The 18,595-nt window shown below is 45.2% G+C and overlaps 1 protein-coding gene across 1 annotated transcript in view; it reads left to right on the forward strand.

Moving 5' to 3' along the window:
• The window catches only part of LOC144168309 (phospholipid-transporting ATPase ABCA3-like), an 84,263-nt gene that overhangs the window by 42,813 nt on the left and 22,855 nt on the right, over nucleotides 1-18,595 (forward strand). The window contains exons 12-14 of the mRNA XM_077697319.1: nucleotides 249-374; nucleotides 12,852-13,109; nucleotides 17,899-18,155. Coding sequence (XP_077553445.1) covers nucleotides 249-374; nucleotides 12,852-13,109; nucleotides 17,899-18,155 — 641 coding nt within the window. The remainder of the gene's footprint in view (nucleotides 1-248; nucleotides 375-12,851; nucleotides 13,110-17,898; nucleotides 18,156-18,595) is intronic.

Raw genomic sequence — 18,595 nt, forward strand, 5'->3', positions numbered from 1 at the left:
GCAGATTGCGGAGCTCTTAGTTTCAAATATCTATCAAGCCAGCTGCCGTCTCCGACTACCCCAAAAAAGGAACCGTTCTTTATTGTTGTGCTGCGGAGCCTCTTGAAGCGCAGGTTTCACTTTTTCCGATTGGAATCGGGCTAAAATAAGTTAAAGCTCACGCTAGCAAGGATAATGGTTACGTGTTATAAGAAGCACCGCAGATAAGATGTTATCCTTACCTTGTTTTTTATTTACTCGCTACGCAGGTTTGCTATTTTATCTCAACTGCCTTCATGGCGTTGCCGTCCTTCCTGTTGTCTACGCCTGCTCATTCGTCTTTGACAAACCGAGTGCTGGTTTCATGATACTGGCCATGTCAACCTTTCTGCTGGGTAAGTGACCGCTTATCCACTGTGTGGAGAAACAGAGTAGCGAAATTTCTGATCGCAAAAGCATGTTCGTGGTATAGCAAACGTGTAATCTAGACAGGGTAGCCCCAGGTAACCCTTTGGCTTTGATTAGAGGTTCTCATGTGGATGTCCTTACTTGTGTCGATAAACGTTGCGAAATATGCATGTCTCAACACCAATGTGGGGAGAATTAATGGGTGGTAAAAAATGCGGCTTAGCTGAGCTAATCCTTGATATGCAAGGCGAAAGCTTGGCTTAGTCTGGTTAATTCTTGATTTCACTTGGTTTACCTTTGATTTAGCTGTATTTGTTATACTATTCACCGGAAGTTTGAAGTATCTGGCACTTGCCATCACGCAATAAATCGTCCGGAGGTTAACTCTGCGTAGGTGCTCCTAAAGCAAGAGCGCAACAATTATCAGCGTCTTTCCTACTGCCAGATCTTGTTTGCGTCTTTTAGAGCGAAACCTTTCTTAGTTGTGCGGGTGGCGTCTTGCCAGAAAACTAATGCATTTCCCCATGGACGCGTTGGTTGACTGAAAAGTCCTGATAGTATCTTTGGACACACGTCGCGTGCGTGAAAGTTGGCTTCTATTGTGTCAAAACTGTTTCTTGAAAATCGCGAAAAAGGAATGTTTATGGATAAAACAATACACCCATTGATCATGAAGGAGTATACGGTTAAACCTGGATGTAACGAAGTTGAGAAAAGCTCGCAATTTTTTTCTTACATGCAGGTTTTCGTTAATATAGCAAAACGTTAATGTAACGAACCTCTATGTAATTGCTGGATTTAACGAAGATTTTCAATGCCGCATTTCCAGGCCCTTTGAAACCCATGTGTGTGTGACCTCTATGTAACGAAGGCGTTGTGACGGCTAACCTTATGAGCCGTTGTTTGTTGCACTTTTTCTAAAATATCGGCTGGAGGAATGAACTAAGTTAGCGAATTTGCCTGCGCCGGAAACTAGCGTGCGTTTCCAGTGTGAGTGTGGGGTCGGTTAGATGCCAGGACGGCCTGTCGTCGTGTAGTCGTGCTTCTTTACTGCCATCTGTGGTGTCGGTTCATTGGTGATTATTTCTGCTGCCAAAAAACAAAAACTTGGTCATCTCAAGACACGCCCGCAATTTTAAATGCCCTCTCTGCCGGCGAAAAAGAAGAACGTCACCACTCGGTACAGCATCCCAGCAAGCACCCTCTCAACACATTAGAGTGCGACAAAGAGCATCAAGTTCGCGAAAAGGCGCTTTTCAGAAAACGTTTGGTCCTTGAAAGGGTTAAGGCACTCAAAAGTGTCAAAGGGCAAAAGTAATAGTTAAGTTACGTTTGTGAACACGGCATAAGTGCCTTCATCTCTGGAGGGCCGTGTTCGTGGTAAAGTAGCAGGCAGAAATCACGCAGTGTTTCACTGTGAAATGCACTGCATTTAATACTTTGCATTGCGTTTGTTTGCAATGCATTGCGTCTAATACTATAGGGTCAGTTCAACATCACTCATGCGTAGTATTTTGGTTTCGTTTCTGTTTCGTTCAGGCGAGCGTTAACTCGAAACCTTTATGTAACGAGAACCTGCATATAACGAAAATTGCGAATTTTCGCCAATTTCGTAATATCCTGGTTTAACAGTACATGAAGGTTTTCAGTTAAGGCTCGCGTGAATGAACCAGATACAAAACCGAAATACTAGACATCAGTCAGTGACCTGACCTTTCAAAGATTTATTTCACGGTAAAAGACTGCGTGATTTGTGCCAGCTGCTTTCTGACGAGCTTGGGCACTACACGACGCTCCACAGTAGCATGGTCGCTTACCCTCGTATTCACAAATGTAACTTAGTTATCACTTTTGCCTTTCCTTTCGGCACTTTTTGGTTACAAGCGCGTTTCAAAAAGTAAACTTATGTTGAAAAGGCGCCTCTCTGCGTGCTTGATGCTCCTTCCGCACTAAATGTCGTTGAGGTCGAAGGTGCTAGCTGGGAGACTATACCGGGCGGCGATGGCGTTTAATATTCCGAGCTTGTTATGAAAAGAGAAAACGTTTCATTTTCATCAGCAAAACTCATCCCCTAGGAAGCGACACCACAGATAGCAGCGGAGACGCTATACTAGACGGTGCCAGGCACGCCTAGCAACTCAAAACACATCTAGAACAGACACCGCTGGCAAATGTAGAAACAGTAGTTTGCGGTGCGGGTGAAAAAAAGTGTAGTTACTCTTGCCACCTAGTGTCACGCTGTACGAACAAAACATCAACTGGGTGCTACGCTAGCCGTGGGACGGCGCTAGCGGTTCTGTTCGTCATCATCAGCATGAAGAATTTTGTTCTTGGCGATTCTATACGTTTTCATAGCTGCTTTTCTGCGGATAATTTTTCGTAGTGCCATTCTGCGGCCAATGTTTCAGCGTGAGTGGAACAAATTGTGACTGATCAGTTTAGCGAGTTCGTTACATGAAGGTTGCAAACACATGGGCTTTAGATCTAATAGGGGTTGCAATGGGGAATCGAAAAACCGGTAAATCCAGGAATTCGTTGCAAAGAGCTTCGTTACATACAGGTTTAACTGTAATACTATACCGTTATATCATGATCCACGTATCGGTGTACATTTAAATCGTTTGTAGATTTGTTAACTTAGTGCGCGCAAAAATCGTCGCATGGGATGGTTCCTCCTTTGCGATTTGTGTTTTTGAAGGTTTCACGATCGATTGGACGCACTTTCAGCGAAGGTTGGATGCACTTTTAGATTTCGCGCTTTTACAAATTTTTTGTAACAATCGATGGTATTTTTTTCTTTTTTTCTGGTGGTAGCTTCCAACACCAAGAATATAGGGAGCGGAAACAATTTCTGTTGTATTATCAAGAAAATTTAAAGCGAAAATTTGGTGAACACGCGACGAGCCTTCAGAGCGACGACAATGGCTGGCTCCTCCTCCTGTCTCCTGTGCGTCCACATGCTTTTAGGGGTGAAGTCCCTCAGGGGCTGGTGCTGTTGGCATCTCTTGCCGTCGTTGTCGTAATCGTCGTCGTTGTAATCGTCGTCTCATGTAGTCACGTTGCTAGAACACCGAGACAATTGTTTACGACTCGCGCTAGAACGCTTCGTAACGCGTACTAAAAAAATCGCAGGGACACTAGTGTAAGCCTTGTGCTGACACGTTTCGTAACCCGTACTAAAAAAACTCGGACACTCGTTTACGCCTCGCGCCGGAAAGCTTCGTATTTTCAATGTGCTACCACGTTCATACTTTGCATAGCAAGCAAAAGGCTAATTACTCATCTCCTATGGTCAGTGTGCCGAGTTCAAACACTGTAAACTGACCCTGCTCCTCCTGCCACCCGGATTTAAAAAAAAATCCCACAAGAATACAAACGTGTTTTCATCTGAGTTTTCTTTTCATAGCTTTTTATTATCATTCTGTTAAGCCGACGACGTAATTTTGACGTTTGGTGAGACAACTAAGGCTTTCGCCTTACAGGAGGAAAAACCAGCCACTGTCGTCACTCTGAAGGTTCTTTGCGTGTTCACCATCTGTTCGGTTTACATTTCCTTGATAGTACAACAGGAGTTGCTTCGGCTGCCTATACTCGGGTGTAAGTATGTACGGCAATAGTTCATGTAGTATATCACTCCACCGAAGCAAATGACCAGGACTTCACGATGCCTGTATATTCCGAAAGAATATTGCGTTTATTCCGTGATAACATCTGATCTTCTCACACAGTTTGTTTGCCGTCGCTGCATTATTGTATACGCAGATTATGTCAGGAAAATCACGTTAATGACTCGTGTCAATTTGGAAATACTCGCAGTAACGCACTATTTGTGCCGCATGGAGAAAGGGTTGGCTGCGGTAATGAGGCACAGGGGCAACTTTTGTTGTCGTACTCAAGCTGTACGCGAGTATAATTAGATATCGGTCCAGTAGGTACCACAGCGACAAAAGGATTTTAGAACAAGCAGGACATGTCAATGACGGTTTTCACAAGGCCCAAAATATGTCATTGGTCCATCAGAACCGCGACTGCTTATGAAGGTATACATGGGCTTTTTCTCCTGCAGGGGAGATTCTGCGCTATGTAAGTTGTGTCTACAATATGCTGCCTTCGTTATACAGCTTGACTTGTTGTCAAAACTGTAGTGTCGTTGCTTAAGTGACTCTGCAGCTGCTTTGCGTCTCCTTATGGGACTCCTTATGTTTGTTCTGGTAGCTATCAACAGCAGCATGAATGTTTGTTTATTACCAAATGGTGAGCATTGACTTCTGGTCCTTAGAGCCGTCAGTGAGAGCTACAGGAAGAACCTATAGTTTGATGCATTTGCCATTTGCATAAATAGATATTTGCCATTTCATTGGTAGTCTGATTAGGTGGAAGCTGCAGTTCAGGTTATGGCTATGTTTGGTTTAATTGTTGTATAAAAGTGTATGAACTCAGTTTTATAATTTTTCATTGGTGAAACGAGATAGACAGCAACCATTGAAGGTGCCATAGATCATGCGCTTGTTTCAGAGGCTATTTAATAAGCGTGTGCTGCTTAGTGAATATGAAATTCTGTATTTCATATCCTAAGGGTATGGAAAAATTTCTATAAATAGGAAAGAAAGCTATTTTAATCTAGCACAAGAACGTGAACATTTAGTGCTCATGGAATCCTGTCTAATTATTGTTGTTACAACTATAAGCACGCCGTGTTCTCTGAATGCTTCGTAGGCAACTAAAATTTACTTCAACCAGTAATATTGAGAAATGATATCTCGAGCTTCTTGTTCAGCCACCACTGCGTTGGCACAAAAGCATAGCTTCACTAAGACACTTCCACTGTGCAGTTACAGGAACACTTCTTTAATGGCATACTTCCCAGACAACGCCCATACATTTTAGGTAAGTGCTAGGGATGTCTCACCTGGAAGTTTGGGAACTCCTAGGGACATCCCCCTGAAGTTCCAAAACAATTCCAAGTGATACAAAAAAGACCTGTCTGGGATGTCCCAGATTGGGACTTTGCTGGGCGGTCCAACATCCCATGTAGAACAAAGACAGGAAAGTTTTGGGATGTTCCCAAAACGTGCATGAAAGTCCTTTTCAGGACGTTCGATTAATTTATGTGGTTATAGCTCAACATTTCATTGCAATGAATGTTTTCCACCATTCGGACGCAGTATTACAATTTTGTGCAGAACCTTGCAAAGCCGTTTTATTGAGCGAATTTCATTCAAAACAGCCTTCAGTGGCAAAATCAAGCAGCGCTCTAAAGGTACAAATATACTTCTAGTACCGTATATAAAAGTTCGTTGTAACATCATGCAGGACTTGTGCTTCAGTTTATGACAATAAATTTTACTAGCTGACACAGAAGTGAACTATCACATAAAAAAATTCAAAAGTTCGCACTACTTATGTACAGAAAGATAAGAATCATCTCTTTTACATCAAAAATGAGCCATGCATCTGAATAATTCATTTAAAAATAGGAGCAAGCCTAAATTCTATGAAAGTTATGGCATGAGCACTGACGTTTGAAATTGCTGCTCTTTCTGAAATACCAAAACGTGAAACATGTTATAGGACACAGGAAAAGTACGCTAGTGCACGGGAAGTTACTGAAAACCATTAAGGGAGCAGTCATACCCTCCCAGGGTGCGCAGCCACTTTTGGACAATGCGGGGCTGCCGTGGAGCATCACTGTGCACCACACACATTAAAATCATTTGAAAGGCCAGCTCATCTAGTTCTGGGTGATATAAAATATTTAAAAACCTATTATATGATAACAAAACTCATGATTGTAGACTTGGAAAGTAATAGTTTGGTTCACGTGTACCTACACTCTAAAAATTATATAAAACTATTCAATGTTAATGGAGGACGTTTCCTGTGTACTTAGAAGACACGCCAGTTAACCGCATGTAGACATCAAATTGTTTTCAGCCAAATAGTTTTTCACCTGTCTTTTTAGGGCAAAAGCTAACGAAAGAAAATTGATTAACACGTAACATTACAGCGCTCACAGCAGAAGAATAACGATGTACACGTGCTGGCTGTACGCTTATTTTCCTCCCTTTAAAATTTGGCTGCATTTTGTTACCTTTACGTAATTAGGTCTAAATGTGAAAATATAAACGGATGCATACTTAAGAGTTAGCGTTGAAAATGTAGGATCATGTATGGATGTATATTTCGATATTTAACCTTGGCAATTAACATGAAAATAAATGCAGCCAAATATTGATGGGAAGAAAGTAAGTCTACAGCGAATGTGCATAAAGACTATCATTCTCTGCGCTGAGCTATGTAAATATCTTGTAGTCAATTTTTTTTTTGTTTAGCAGCCACAAGATTAAAAAATTTTGAAGCCAATTTACTTTTCCCATGCCGCCAGAGGTTGGTATGTCTTATGAAGCAACAGCTAACTCTCCAACTTCTGAACTGTTTTCTATAACTCATAAAAAATGCAGCGGCAAGTGAACCAAAATAGGATTTTTTGAGTTGGAAATCTGAATTTGTCTCTCATGCAGTAAGATGAAAAATATTGCTACCACTCAAAACTAGACAGGGTGCACTTTGTAAGGGTACATTAGCCTTGTATGTGGTGCAAGCTGACGCACAGCAGTTACCATACAAACGTCCAAAACGGGCGGCACACCCTGAGGTAGCACTGGCCCATGCGCCCTAATCTGGGAAGATGCGCTGAATTCCGTAGTTTTTTGTCACGTAATAGCTTACTGCACAAAAATGGACATGCTTTATATGAGTGTCAGGCAAATAAACACGAACAATCACGAAAATGATATTATACGACTTTAATATCATTCCTCGGCAGTAACTGCATTCCAGCTCCACAGGTTTTTTTCAGTGCCGCAACTCTTTCCGCAGTGCGTCGGAATCGTGTTGCTGCCTCATTATCTTTTGTAGTTCGATGTGGCTAGGGTGGCTTTACATTGTTCGTGAAGCTGCATGCACAAAATTTATAATAAAATCGTAATAAGGTTTAATAACATTGCTGACACACAAGCTTCAACAATGCCAATAAGAAACACAGCTCAAGCATTACCGAAGTGGTGGGGTAAAAATGGACGCTTAGCGAGACTTTACAGCATATAGCTAAGAATATGTAGCAGCAATAGCCACAGCAAACAATGTTAATGCAGCGATTTCACACCATAGATAAAACGGCATGTTTCAAGAGTACATGTTAGTTTTAGACGTGCTAAGCTTCGCTGACCTCTCTTAACACCCGTCCTTATAAATGCTGCCGTGATTGTGCGGCAGTCAAAATAGATCTTGCGGCCAGAACTCTCACAATACTCTGACAGTCCGCTGCCATGGTCAACCCTGAAGAGCTTGCGGGTTCTTTTACGCAGGCGTTTGTTGTGTGATAGAAATTTTGCATTCCGGATTTGTGGATAATCACGTTATTTCTGTTTGATAAACGTGACCTTTACGTTCTGTGATTGCTTAAATATTTCGCCTGCTTAAGATAGAAATGAAACAGATTTTACGAAATAATTTTAGTCAATAAAATGCAGGTTTCAGATTTTCAGCTGGCTCTTACAAACAATCATGTTTGTTGGCGCTACGAATCACGCACACGCAAGATACTGCGACCATCTACCATTCAAAGTTTGTCGTCATTACATTAGTCTTCCTTGGGATCCAATGGTGCAAAGCACAATGAAATATGACAGAGTAACAATAACAAGGAAGACACTAGACACGGGAGTCTCATTTCCAGTCATTCCCACCAGGTTTATTGCTGCCTGTAAAAACTGCTAACTGCATCTCCAAGTCTCTGCCTATCGAAATAAGACTACACGAAACTTTCAAAAAAAGCTGCTCGCAGGTGAACACTGACAGCGAAACCTATATTCACAGGACACCGCACAATCTCAGAAGGATTACAATTAAAATGAGTGAAATCCAGTTTTTACTGCTCAGGACAAATTGATAAGGCCCCTTAACAGTAACTGCAGTGTAAAGACAGTCTTCGCACCCATTTATACATGATGCGCAACTACTTCTACATTGCCCAGTTCTTTAAAACGGTCGCCACATAGGTGAGTGGAGACTTGAGTGCTGAAAATAGCCTGTTCAGAACGGCCCACATCGCGTTGCCAATTGATGCAAATTTCGCCTGAATTCTCTTTGCTGTGGAGGTTTTGCAGTCGCCAACAGGCCCATTCACAAGCGCCCATAACGTTGCGGCTGCAAGCCACATTTGCAATGAAGCACAATCATTAGCACATACAAGGGTAGGCGATCACGCGAGATGAGTAAATTGAGCACATCACACACTGAAACGGTACTCAGCGAAAAATATTACACGCGTAAATTATAGCGCATAATACTTGCGCTATGCCGCTCTATCATTTCTGAAAAACACCACACTCAGTAGCGAGCACAATCTCTGGACTTTGGCACGTACTGATAAAGCCTCAGACAAAGTTTCATCTTAATACGTGCGAGAAACGAGTGATTGTGTTCCGGGGAGTGCGGGACTGGTACTTGAGGCCTATAACCACTAAACTACGCTAAAAGCTTTATTTAGTGACACCATCGATGGCCAAGAATGTCTCTTTGCCTATAGCCGTCCATATTCGGCTTTCCGGCATCTGCGGCGTCTTTTTTTCTTGCTCTGTTGCGGTGATGCCCCTACTACACTATTTGTATAATAAAGTAATGTAAAATAATCAACAGCTAGAGGTACAGAACAAGTCTAGCAACGAAAAACAAGGAAGCACAAATGCCCGTGTGTACGAGATTTCGACGCACGTTAAAAGATCCCCAGGTGGTCAAAAGTAATGTGGAGCCCTCAACTACGGCGCGCCTCATCGCCTGCATTGCGTCGGCGCGTTAAACCCTACAATGAATCAATCGGGATGTCCTTAGGTTGTTTAGTGTTGTCTGTGTTCGCGTTTTGATTACGGACACAGAGGAAATTTTATTACCAATTTATTTGTGTAGAAATAACGGCACTGTTTACACGGGAATATTTCAGTTTATTTGGGAAAATGTTTATCTAATGTTTTCTCTCTCTACCTATTTGCTTATCGTTGCACGTTTCACCAACAGCCACGAATTGCAATTTAATCCCATCTCAAAATGCGAATGTGTGACAACGTCCTCGAAAGAGCGACATTTCATTTCATTTCATTTATTTACTTTCAGGGCCCAAGGGCATTGCAGAAAGGTGTGGGGTTTTAGAACAAAAATGTGCAAACAATACATTCAAAGCACTTCTTGTTGGGTGATGACTTTGAAGTTATTTACGTCCGTGATGGAGACGGTGGCGGCGGGAAGGTGGTTCCAGTCCCTGCTAGTTCGTGGGATGAAAGAGTCATGATAAAGATTAGTTCGACTACATGGCACACCAACTTTTAAACCATGATCCAAACGGGACGAAATATAGGAGGGGTTTGTGAAAAGCTGTTCTTTTAAAATGGGGTTTTGATGAAAGATTTTGTGAAAGAGTGAAAGCTGTGAACACTTACGACGCAATTACAGATCAGGCAAATTTAGCGACTTCTTCATTGCAGTTACGCTAGAATGGCGATAATAGTAAGAAAATACGAAACGAGCTGCGCGGTTTTGAATCGATTCGAGGGCGAGGATGAGAGTATGTTTAGTTTGTTTAGACATAGTTCTTCCATTCCACGCTCAATAGAGTTTCAGCATTGCTTAACTCCACAGGTTAGCATGCATGCATAACGGCATAGCTGGACCCGCTGGAAGTTCGCCATGCGTTATTCTGCCCACGTGCACACAGTGGAGAATGCGGTTTCAAAGCCGGCTTGCGACGCGCAACGTCCCTTGCGTGCTTCCAGCGGTTCTGGTGGCGCGGTACGACGCGAGATAGCTGAGGCGACGGGAATGCTAGAGGGACGCATACACGATGCTAAAGAAAAAAGAAGCATACCACTGTGTGGCTGCGTTAAAGGGGCCCTGAAAGGCATTTTGAGCACTCTAAATGAAGTAGCGCAATCGTTAGATCGGGTCGTCAAGGTCATCTGGGCCAAGTATTACTCTTTTACGCGCAGCGGAAGGCTCACACTTTTGTTGCAAAGTTTGTCGCTTTTTTCTCACCCTTTCCTTCGTGTTTTTGGACGCCGCCATCTTCACATGTCTACATCATCGATTCCCAGATGTTCGTCATGAGCTAGACATCCTGCTATTGGGCGGCTTTTTCACGCACTTCCGGCAAAGAGATGAGTCGTCTGCTCAGCGTCGACTCGCCGGCTGATCTGCCAGGGGAGTGTCGGAGTGCTTGAACATTTTACGAGAAACGAAACAAGTGTAAACAAACGCTTAACCGTTTGTATTGAATGCAACACGGCCATAACACGACATGGGTATTCTCTTACCGGAGTACGTTCCATAAAGAAAGCGTTGAAGCCCCGTGGCACTTCTTTCGTGCAATCGCAGAGAACGCCCTGAGCCGAATGCCCGGGTTTGACGGATACATTTTTTTTCACTTCAAAACAATCCAGAGATGCGTTTCGAACGAACACAACGTCACAACATGCGTTGCAAGTCTGAACCGCGATTAACAGACGATGGGTTGCCTCCTCCTGCCCGTCGTAAATTGGGCACTCACCTCGCGCGCGGTTTGCGGGGACGAACAGCAAGTCACTTAACTCGGCGCGCAAGCCGAGATGGCTTTTAGCCACGCAGACTGCACATACCCCATGCGAGGTTGAGTCGTACGTCGCTCGAGAAAGATAATCCAGACCATGGGAAGCACTGTCCACCCGCATAAGCACAACTTCGCATTTCATCGCGAAACTAAGGCGTCCACAACACGCACACACCATCGCCTCCTGTAATGCCAAACACATCTCACACTTCCTAATGAGAGTGAGTGGTACGCCTGCAGTGCCCACATGTCGCGAGGTGGGGCCCCGAGCTGAACCGGGATCACGCAACCGTAACTGACTTATGGGGCGGTTTGTGCGTTGTTGCCAAGGCAACCGATGTTTGAGATCGTCAAAGAAAGGCGCTCGCTCCAGCGCTAGAAAGCTCAGAGTTTTGCCAACGTTGCCGCTCTCCACCACGCGACGCCCCAAGCTGAACTGGTCACATGATTGAAGCGTTTTGTGCACGGGTTCTGCATCGGTTTAAAATGTCTTTTTCAAATGGCGCCGGCAGAAATTACCACCACCGCAAAATAAGACCCGGCACCAGCGGGGCCACATCTGATACGGTGCTTTTTGGATAAACAGTGCGCGGTGCATGAAAGGGACCGAGCGCAAGATCCTCCCCAGCGGCTGCGAGTTCGCCGCCGATTAAAAGTCACGTGCTACACTGCAGCAACGCACACCGCCAAAGGGCAAGGCCAGGCCACCGCACACATGCGGCCAGATTTTTCGTTCGCTTATCCATCCTTGAGCGGAGTGCGGAATTCATGGTGTCAACAAATCTTGCCCGTAGCAGACGGCAGTCGGAGGAGCGTAATGCGGAAGTACGTCACCGCTGACTAGCGCAGCATCATGGGAGGGAGTGCTCGCGCGCCGTCAACAGTTGAAAAGAGGAGGAAACGCGGCGCGACGATAATGCGCGGTTTTTGATTTACGATTTCTCAGCTTATACTCATCGCTTTAACAAAATTCTTGCGAGAGGAGATTGCTAATACATTGTCTTATCTGGTTACATGTACATCCATGAATCGGCGGAAGGTATTTCAGGACCCCTTTAATAAATAGTGCGCAAAAGTTATTGTCCTGGGAGAGAATGAGCCATTATCTCACCAATTTACTATTTGTGGTCCGGTGTTCCGCTGGCTTCTAAAGCGATATGACGTAACGATGTCGTCTCAGCTTGAAGGTGAACATTTTGACAGACTTCTGTCTGGTTGGGAAGTTACTGAACCGAGATTTAATTATGCTCCAACCAATACATAGACAAAACCCGACGTTTCGAAGCCGGCTCCGCTTCTTCAGGGGTGACTGGGGCCACGCTGCAGCTGCGTCTTATAGTCTTTCACTTTTGCTGGCCTCGCACAAAGCCCTTCGCTGCGGCACGTAATCCGTGTGCGTACACCGAAAGAGAGAGTTTCAAGCGAGCGAGCGTCTCAGCTTGGGAAGCCGCCCTTGTGCATACGTGGGTGTGGATATAAGCGCAAATGACCTTACCGACATTCGGTATGCCCGTTTCGGTCAGCCTACCATGTCAATATAGGTCGTGCGTGTGGTCATAGGCCTGACGCGAGCAATCTCGCTTCAGGCATTTCTGAAAGTGGTACCGGTCCCTCCGGATACTCATTTCTGACTTGCGCAAGTGAGGTGGCAGGTCTGGAGCTGTGACAGGGCCGCTAGTTAGAGCGGTGCGTTTGGAAAAAGTGCGGAGACGCTATTTTAGAGCTTCGTATTGTTCCACGAACCTTCCCGTTGTTGTCTTGCGCTTGCGGGCGTTCCGCTTCAGCCCCAAACACGTAATGTCAATTTTGTTTCAAACAATTTTTGCAGCGTCTGCTGGCAGTCTTGGATCGGTGCTGATGGAGTACTACGCCGATGACATCGAGGGCGCATGGTGGGTCGACATGGTACAAGTGCTTCTTCACGGGTCGCGAATCATCCCTTCCAATGCGTACTCCCGAGGTATGACCGATATCCTGCAGTTGGCCAAGGAGGAGGAACTGTGCCGGAGCGGAGTGAAAAACCTCAGAAGACTCTGCACCAGCAAGGTCGCCACGTTCCAGAAGTCGCTTTTGATATGCTGCCAGCGTGAGTTTCCCCATGATGTTGCTGTCAGGGCAGTCACAATCGAAGCAACGGCAAACCACGTGGCTCCTAGTTAAGATGATGGCTGTAAAAGAGACTACTGCAACAAGTGCGAGTAATCTGCCCACCAGCTGCATTACACGTGCTACTCATGCACTCAGTGGTTGAGGTTACGGGTTCGCACAGCCGACCGTGGCTACCAGGACGGACACCCAGCCGTCCAAGGATTCAGGTTTCCTAGCGTCCGTGCCTGGAGTCCGGCTGGAAGACTGACTGTCCCGTGCCAATGCCCAATCCCCGTGGCGTTCCGCGCGTGGCTCGCGCATTGTGTCCACTTTATCGTTTTCTTTGTCTGGTCCGCAGTGGGGTGATTAGCCACCGCGTACGTTGCCGGTGTTGCATAGGACGACCGTGCCCTCGGTTGCTGCAAGGTTGATCCTTGAAGTAGTTTATCATCTATGAACGCGAACTTGAATACTGCTGTGCAAACGATGCAGCCTCCACTACACATCGTTCATTACTGACGTTTTCAGCAGGGGTGCTTAACGATTGATTCTGCAGTGTCTTCGCACTAGAAAAAAAAGTTGAAAGCGCGGTTCTGCGGATGGGCTTGATAATGCAGCTCCATTGTGCACGAACACCACCCGGTGTTTTCCTGGTTGTACGGCGGCAGATAGAGAATGAGCTCCCTTATGCGCATGAATTGTTTCATCCCTGAGCGTGTGCCTTTTCCACTAAGAATGATTTTAAATTGGGGGCTGAAACTCCCAGATCCGGAATGGCTTATGCATTGCTAGTATGGCCACATCGCTCAGCACCGCCGGCCTTGAGGTACACGCTTAGGAGTTCACTGTCAGACGGCCGTTAGGTGGTCGGCTGTCGTGTCCGGGAGAAGAATCCGCTGCCCGCTGGCTTCACGCATCTGCGCTTCTCGAAGCCTTTCTGGTAATGCGGGACGGGCTTATTAAGAGGAACGGCTTGGGGCCTTCTGTGGTGTCTGTGAAAGTAACGGATGGTAGTGGTTCGCTCTCCGCCAAGTGGTGTCAGCTGCTGCGTAGCGTGCCTACGTGATATGGCTGTGGTTACGTCTGTAGCATGAGCAAGCAAAATTAACAATGCTGTCTGCTGCGCCCTCACCTAATGCTGCTATACAGGAGTGACCCTTTTCAGTATTAGCCACGGCTGTGTATCAAAAGTTCCATACAAGATTAGATCATACGGATTAGGGCCGGACAATCACAAATAAAATTAACATATCTTGCTGCAATCCGACGTGGAGGACAGAGCTGCGACATCACTTTGAACATTAATAAACGCACAACTGCTTAAAGCTCCCACATATGTCATTTTCTGGGTAGCAATTCTGACGCAGAAACTATTACTGCACATTTCATGTGCACTCTGCCATTTTTAACTCTCGACTAGAGACAGCAGAGCTGGCTGTGTATGTTCCCACAAGAGGACGACTCGATGCTCCAGATTCTCGTCCGCATTTCATTGCGTTACTCAGCGGTGCGCTTGTGTTTACGGTCTAGAATTTTTCTTTCCTACAAGGTGTCGTGGACAGCTGGCTCATGAGTCTCCGGCAGCTTCTTCAGAAACAAACCAGTCACAATGATTGACCTTGAAGCTGTATTCAAAGTGGGCTCTTCTACCGTTATTATCACGCACCATATGACAGCTGCGGTTTCTTGCGGGTGCAATATGTCTGCCCCTAATTCTCTGTTACATTTTTTCTTGAGTTGTTGTTTGTCCTCTTTCTTTCTTGTATCGTAAAGAGCACGTATCAAGCCGACACCATTGCCTTTGGACTGTAAAAAAATTCAGTCGACAATCGTCACATTGTGCATAGCATTTATACTTGAATGCTTCGTGGCACTTTCTTTTGAGCGAGCAAATATTTTTGTGCGCGATACGTGCTAAATCACAAACAGCAGTGGCGTGAGTCGCGTAACCTGAACCACGTCAGCAGCGCCGTTTTGCGCGTAGCGGCAGCGGCAGTGATTGCACGCCGCGTAAAGGGACACTGAAGTTAATTTAGCAGATTTCTGATTTTGTTTTCATTGCATAGATTTGCTCAAATAAACCGACTTTTCTATATTTATCCGGTCTATAAGGCAGTGTTTAATTTATAAAGCCTGAAAGAAGAAAAAATACGACGCGACATTTGCGCCGTTCACACCAACCAACAGGAGATGCGTATTCGTGTGGCCATTGTTTTTTGGGTGAGGGAGTTGTTTAAACCAGTTTCAGTTTCGGCTCCGTGTAACAATATGCTTGGCATCCGACGTTATGGTTGATTGAACATTCTCGGCATTGTAAGAATATGCATACTGCGCTTCTGCCACAGTGTCAACTGTGAAATGGGTTGCATAAGGCCGCCAGTACCGTTCAAAATCTTAACGTTCACTAACAGATGCAAACGCACTGCATGAAGCCCTTCGCGTCATCAGATATGCTCAAATGCAAGGCGCTTCGCCCTACCGTTGGAGCTTGCCGGGCTCATCCCTTTGTCGTAAGAGGCGTGTTCGCAATAGGCCGACAATCGGCGCATTCGGCATATTCGGCACTGTACCCGTAAGCTGTCGGTGCTTATATCAAACCACGCTTACGAGAACTAGCCATCCCGGCAGTGTCAGTCGGGACGCATGTCGGCAAACTCGCTCGTGGAGCACTGAATGTTGCCGCGCAGAGTAGTGAATGCAGTATAGAAAACACTACCTAAATAAAAAGGAACCATCGAAAAATAAAATAAACGCCCAAACGATGATTCGGACCTGCGAACTGCGACGCACCACAGTTAGGCTTCAAACCATTCGGGAATACCGCCCACTGTTGCCGGGAAGAAAACATTAAGTGTCATAGGAGGCTATGGAAGTATATATCGCGCAGGTATGTATTTTCTTAGTTTCCGCATTCCCAGCACTCAAATGAGCATTTGCTTAAATAACTCTTCAGCAGTAAGCGTCCCCCAAACCCTCACGAACAACTTAGCAATAGCGACTGCGTCTCTTAGGCAGAAAAGCTATAGCAAATGTGTGGTCGTGCTGCTGACCGCTGTGTTAGTTCACCTTGCGTGAGAATTATTTCCAGTACCTTGGGTTTACGAATTACAATAAAAGTTCCGGCTGATTTGAATTCTTTATTGCCTATGTTAAATCTTAATAATCATCATTGCGGCACCGATTCAATTATCATCATAGGCGCCGATCATCACACGCAAGCAGTTCTCATCTTGGCTTCTTTGTTGTCCTCTCATCGTCATCTTTGTAAATAAAAGCACCACCGCATCACCGGGACGTCCGGACCTGGGTCTTTCCTCTTAATTTATACCATGCCGATACCCGGGATGAAGGCCTTTCTGCAACTCGGAGGCTCCCGAAAATCGGCCTTTTGAAGGAGGACCCATCGATGCCGGCAACGGTCAAACAGACCGTTGTGATGATAAGAGCGAGGATCCAGCAACGATTCCGTAAAAAGGTGAGGGGAATGCCGCAGCGCATCGCACTATGAAGGACGGACTACCTGTGTAGCACGAAGAGAGTATTTATGTGTTTGTGACCCGTTTGAATGGACTAAAGACAAACAGAGAAAAAACGTGGTTGTTCACTCGACGACTCTGGAGAGAGGCAAGAAAGGAATTAGAACAGTTCGTAATGACTACTGATGTTTGCGACGCGTTGAAGCGTTGTCTGCTTGACCTAAGGAAAGCTGAAGTTGAGTTGAGATGATTGGATGAAAAAACCGAACTGTTTATTGACATCGTTCACTTAGACCAGGAATTTGCAAGCAACGTTGAATATGAAGACGAAATGGTTCACGTTATGATCCAAATATGCTATTGATTAAAGCCCAAAAATACGACACCACACAACTGGGCCATATTATAGAGAAATTGCGTTCATCTGCAAACTTCTTGGAAATTGTCACATTGACTGAGCAATCCTCTGAACCAGAAGACTTGACAAACTCTAACGAAGCTTCGGTGACAGGAACTGCGTATCTGTCACACGTCCTACCCCAAGCAGAAAGTGAGAAGACGACCTGCTCGTTGGCAGCTCGTAACTTTCAGTCAAAAGATACCAGATATTTGTGTCCGTTTCAAGAGTTCCAGCAAAGGACCGCGATTGAGACAGTTTGCTCACCTAGTGCCGCAACACTGGCACATGTGCCGTATGCCATTTGTGCGCAGAATAAAACCACGCACACTTTTCCTCAGACAGGGAAACAGCAAGATAAATAACAAATATTTGTAATAAGCAGTCAAGCAACGCACGAAACTGAAAATCTAAATTAAGTTTTTGAGAGATATCCTAAGAAGATTGCCACTGCGCGAACACAACCTATTCTAAAGAAATCAGTACACGGCAGACACCGTTCGAAGGACAAGAAGGAATATGGCAACAACCGAACTAGGAAACTGCAGAGACCGAGAAACGACCGCAAACTGATCAAGACACAGTTTTCAGGCCACAGTGAAGAAAGCTGAGGAACTTGCATGCGAATACAAAAGCGCCGAAGTTGCTGATACATTATAAGCACGCCATATACGTAAGGGTTGGTGAGTGCCGGAGTGAAAGGGAAAAAAGGAGGCTTTCTTTCTCCTTGTTAAATTTTCTGTAGACCCCGTACATCACGGCTCCTTTTATCTGTGCCGACCGCGTCCTTCACAAACAGAATGCAGAAAAATCACGCATTAATAGCAAAAAAATGTACAGCGATTACAGTACCATAGTAGTTTTTTTACAGTAGGCCATGTGTAACACATCATGCCTCATGAAAAACTATGCAGACCTCAAAGAACCTGACCCCGCGGAGTACGCAATTCAGCCACTAGACTCCGACCACACTGACTCCGCCTACTACGAATTTCTGACCTTGAGCATCGAGGGCCCAGTGGTGTTCGTACTACTGCTGTTGCTCGAGTGGCTGCTTCCGAAGCTGGACCGGTTCATGAACGCCCCCCCTCGGTCCGCTGACACCGACGCTGCCTCGACAGGTATACGTTCGCCGGCCCCGTCCGAGGAAGCCTTCCAGATTTCCACAAAGGTACTGTGGTTTTATTATTTAAATAGTTTAAGAGCCCAGAACGTTTTCAATAAGGGCGTGGGTACATAAATGAAGTTGTAACAGTATACCAAAAAAACTGCATGTCAGGGAGCAATACTAATAATAAAGTGACCTATGACGCCAAGCAACAGTACTAATAACACAGTGGCTAATAAAACAGTGCATAATGACACAGTGAGCAGTCAGCGGTAACGGAATACATATTTACACAAACAGCGGTAAACATTGTCGACGCATATAATACACATACAATAACTGTCAGCAGTGGCTACAAAAAATTGTGAGCTTCAAAGTAAGTTGAGCAGTTTGGAGACAGGATGAACCTGCAATGGCGATGATGTTTGCGGGTAGAGCGTTTCACTCGTTTAGTGATAACAGAAGAGGTTGAAAATGGTATTTCTTGATGCGTGAGTGTATTG

Source organism: Haemaphysalis longicornis, unplaced genomic scaffold, assembly GCF_048455015.1.
Source record: "Haemaphysalis longicornis isolate Haplotype H1 unplaced genomic scaffold, Haemaphysalis longicornis Haplotype H1 scaffold_2, whole genome shotgun sequence".
Taxonomy (NCBI): Eukaryota; Metazoa; Arthropoda; class Arachnida; order Ixodida; family Ixodidae; genus Haemaphysalis; species Haemaphysalis longicornis.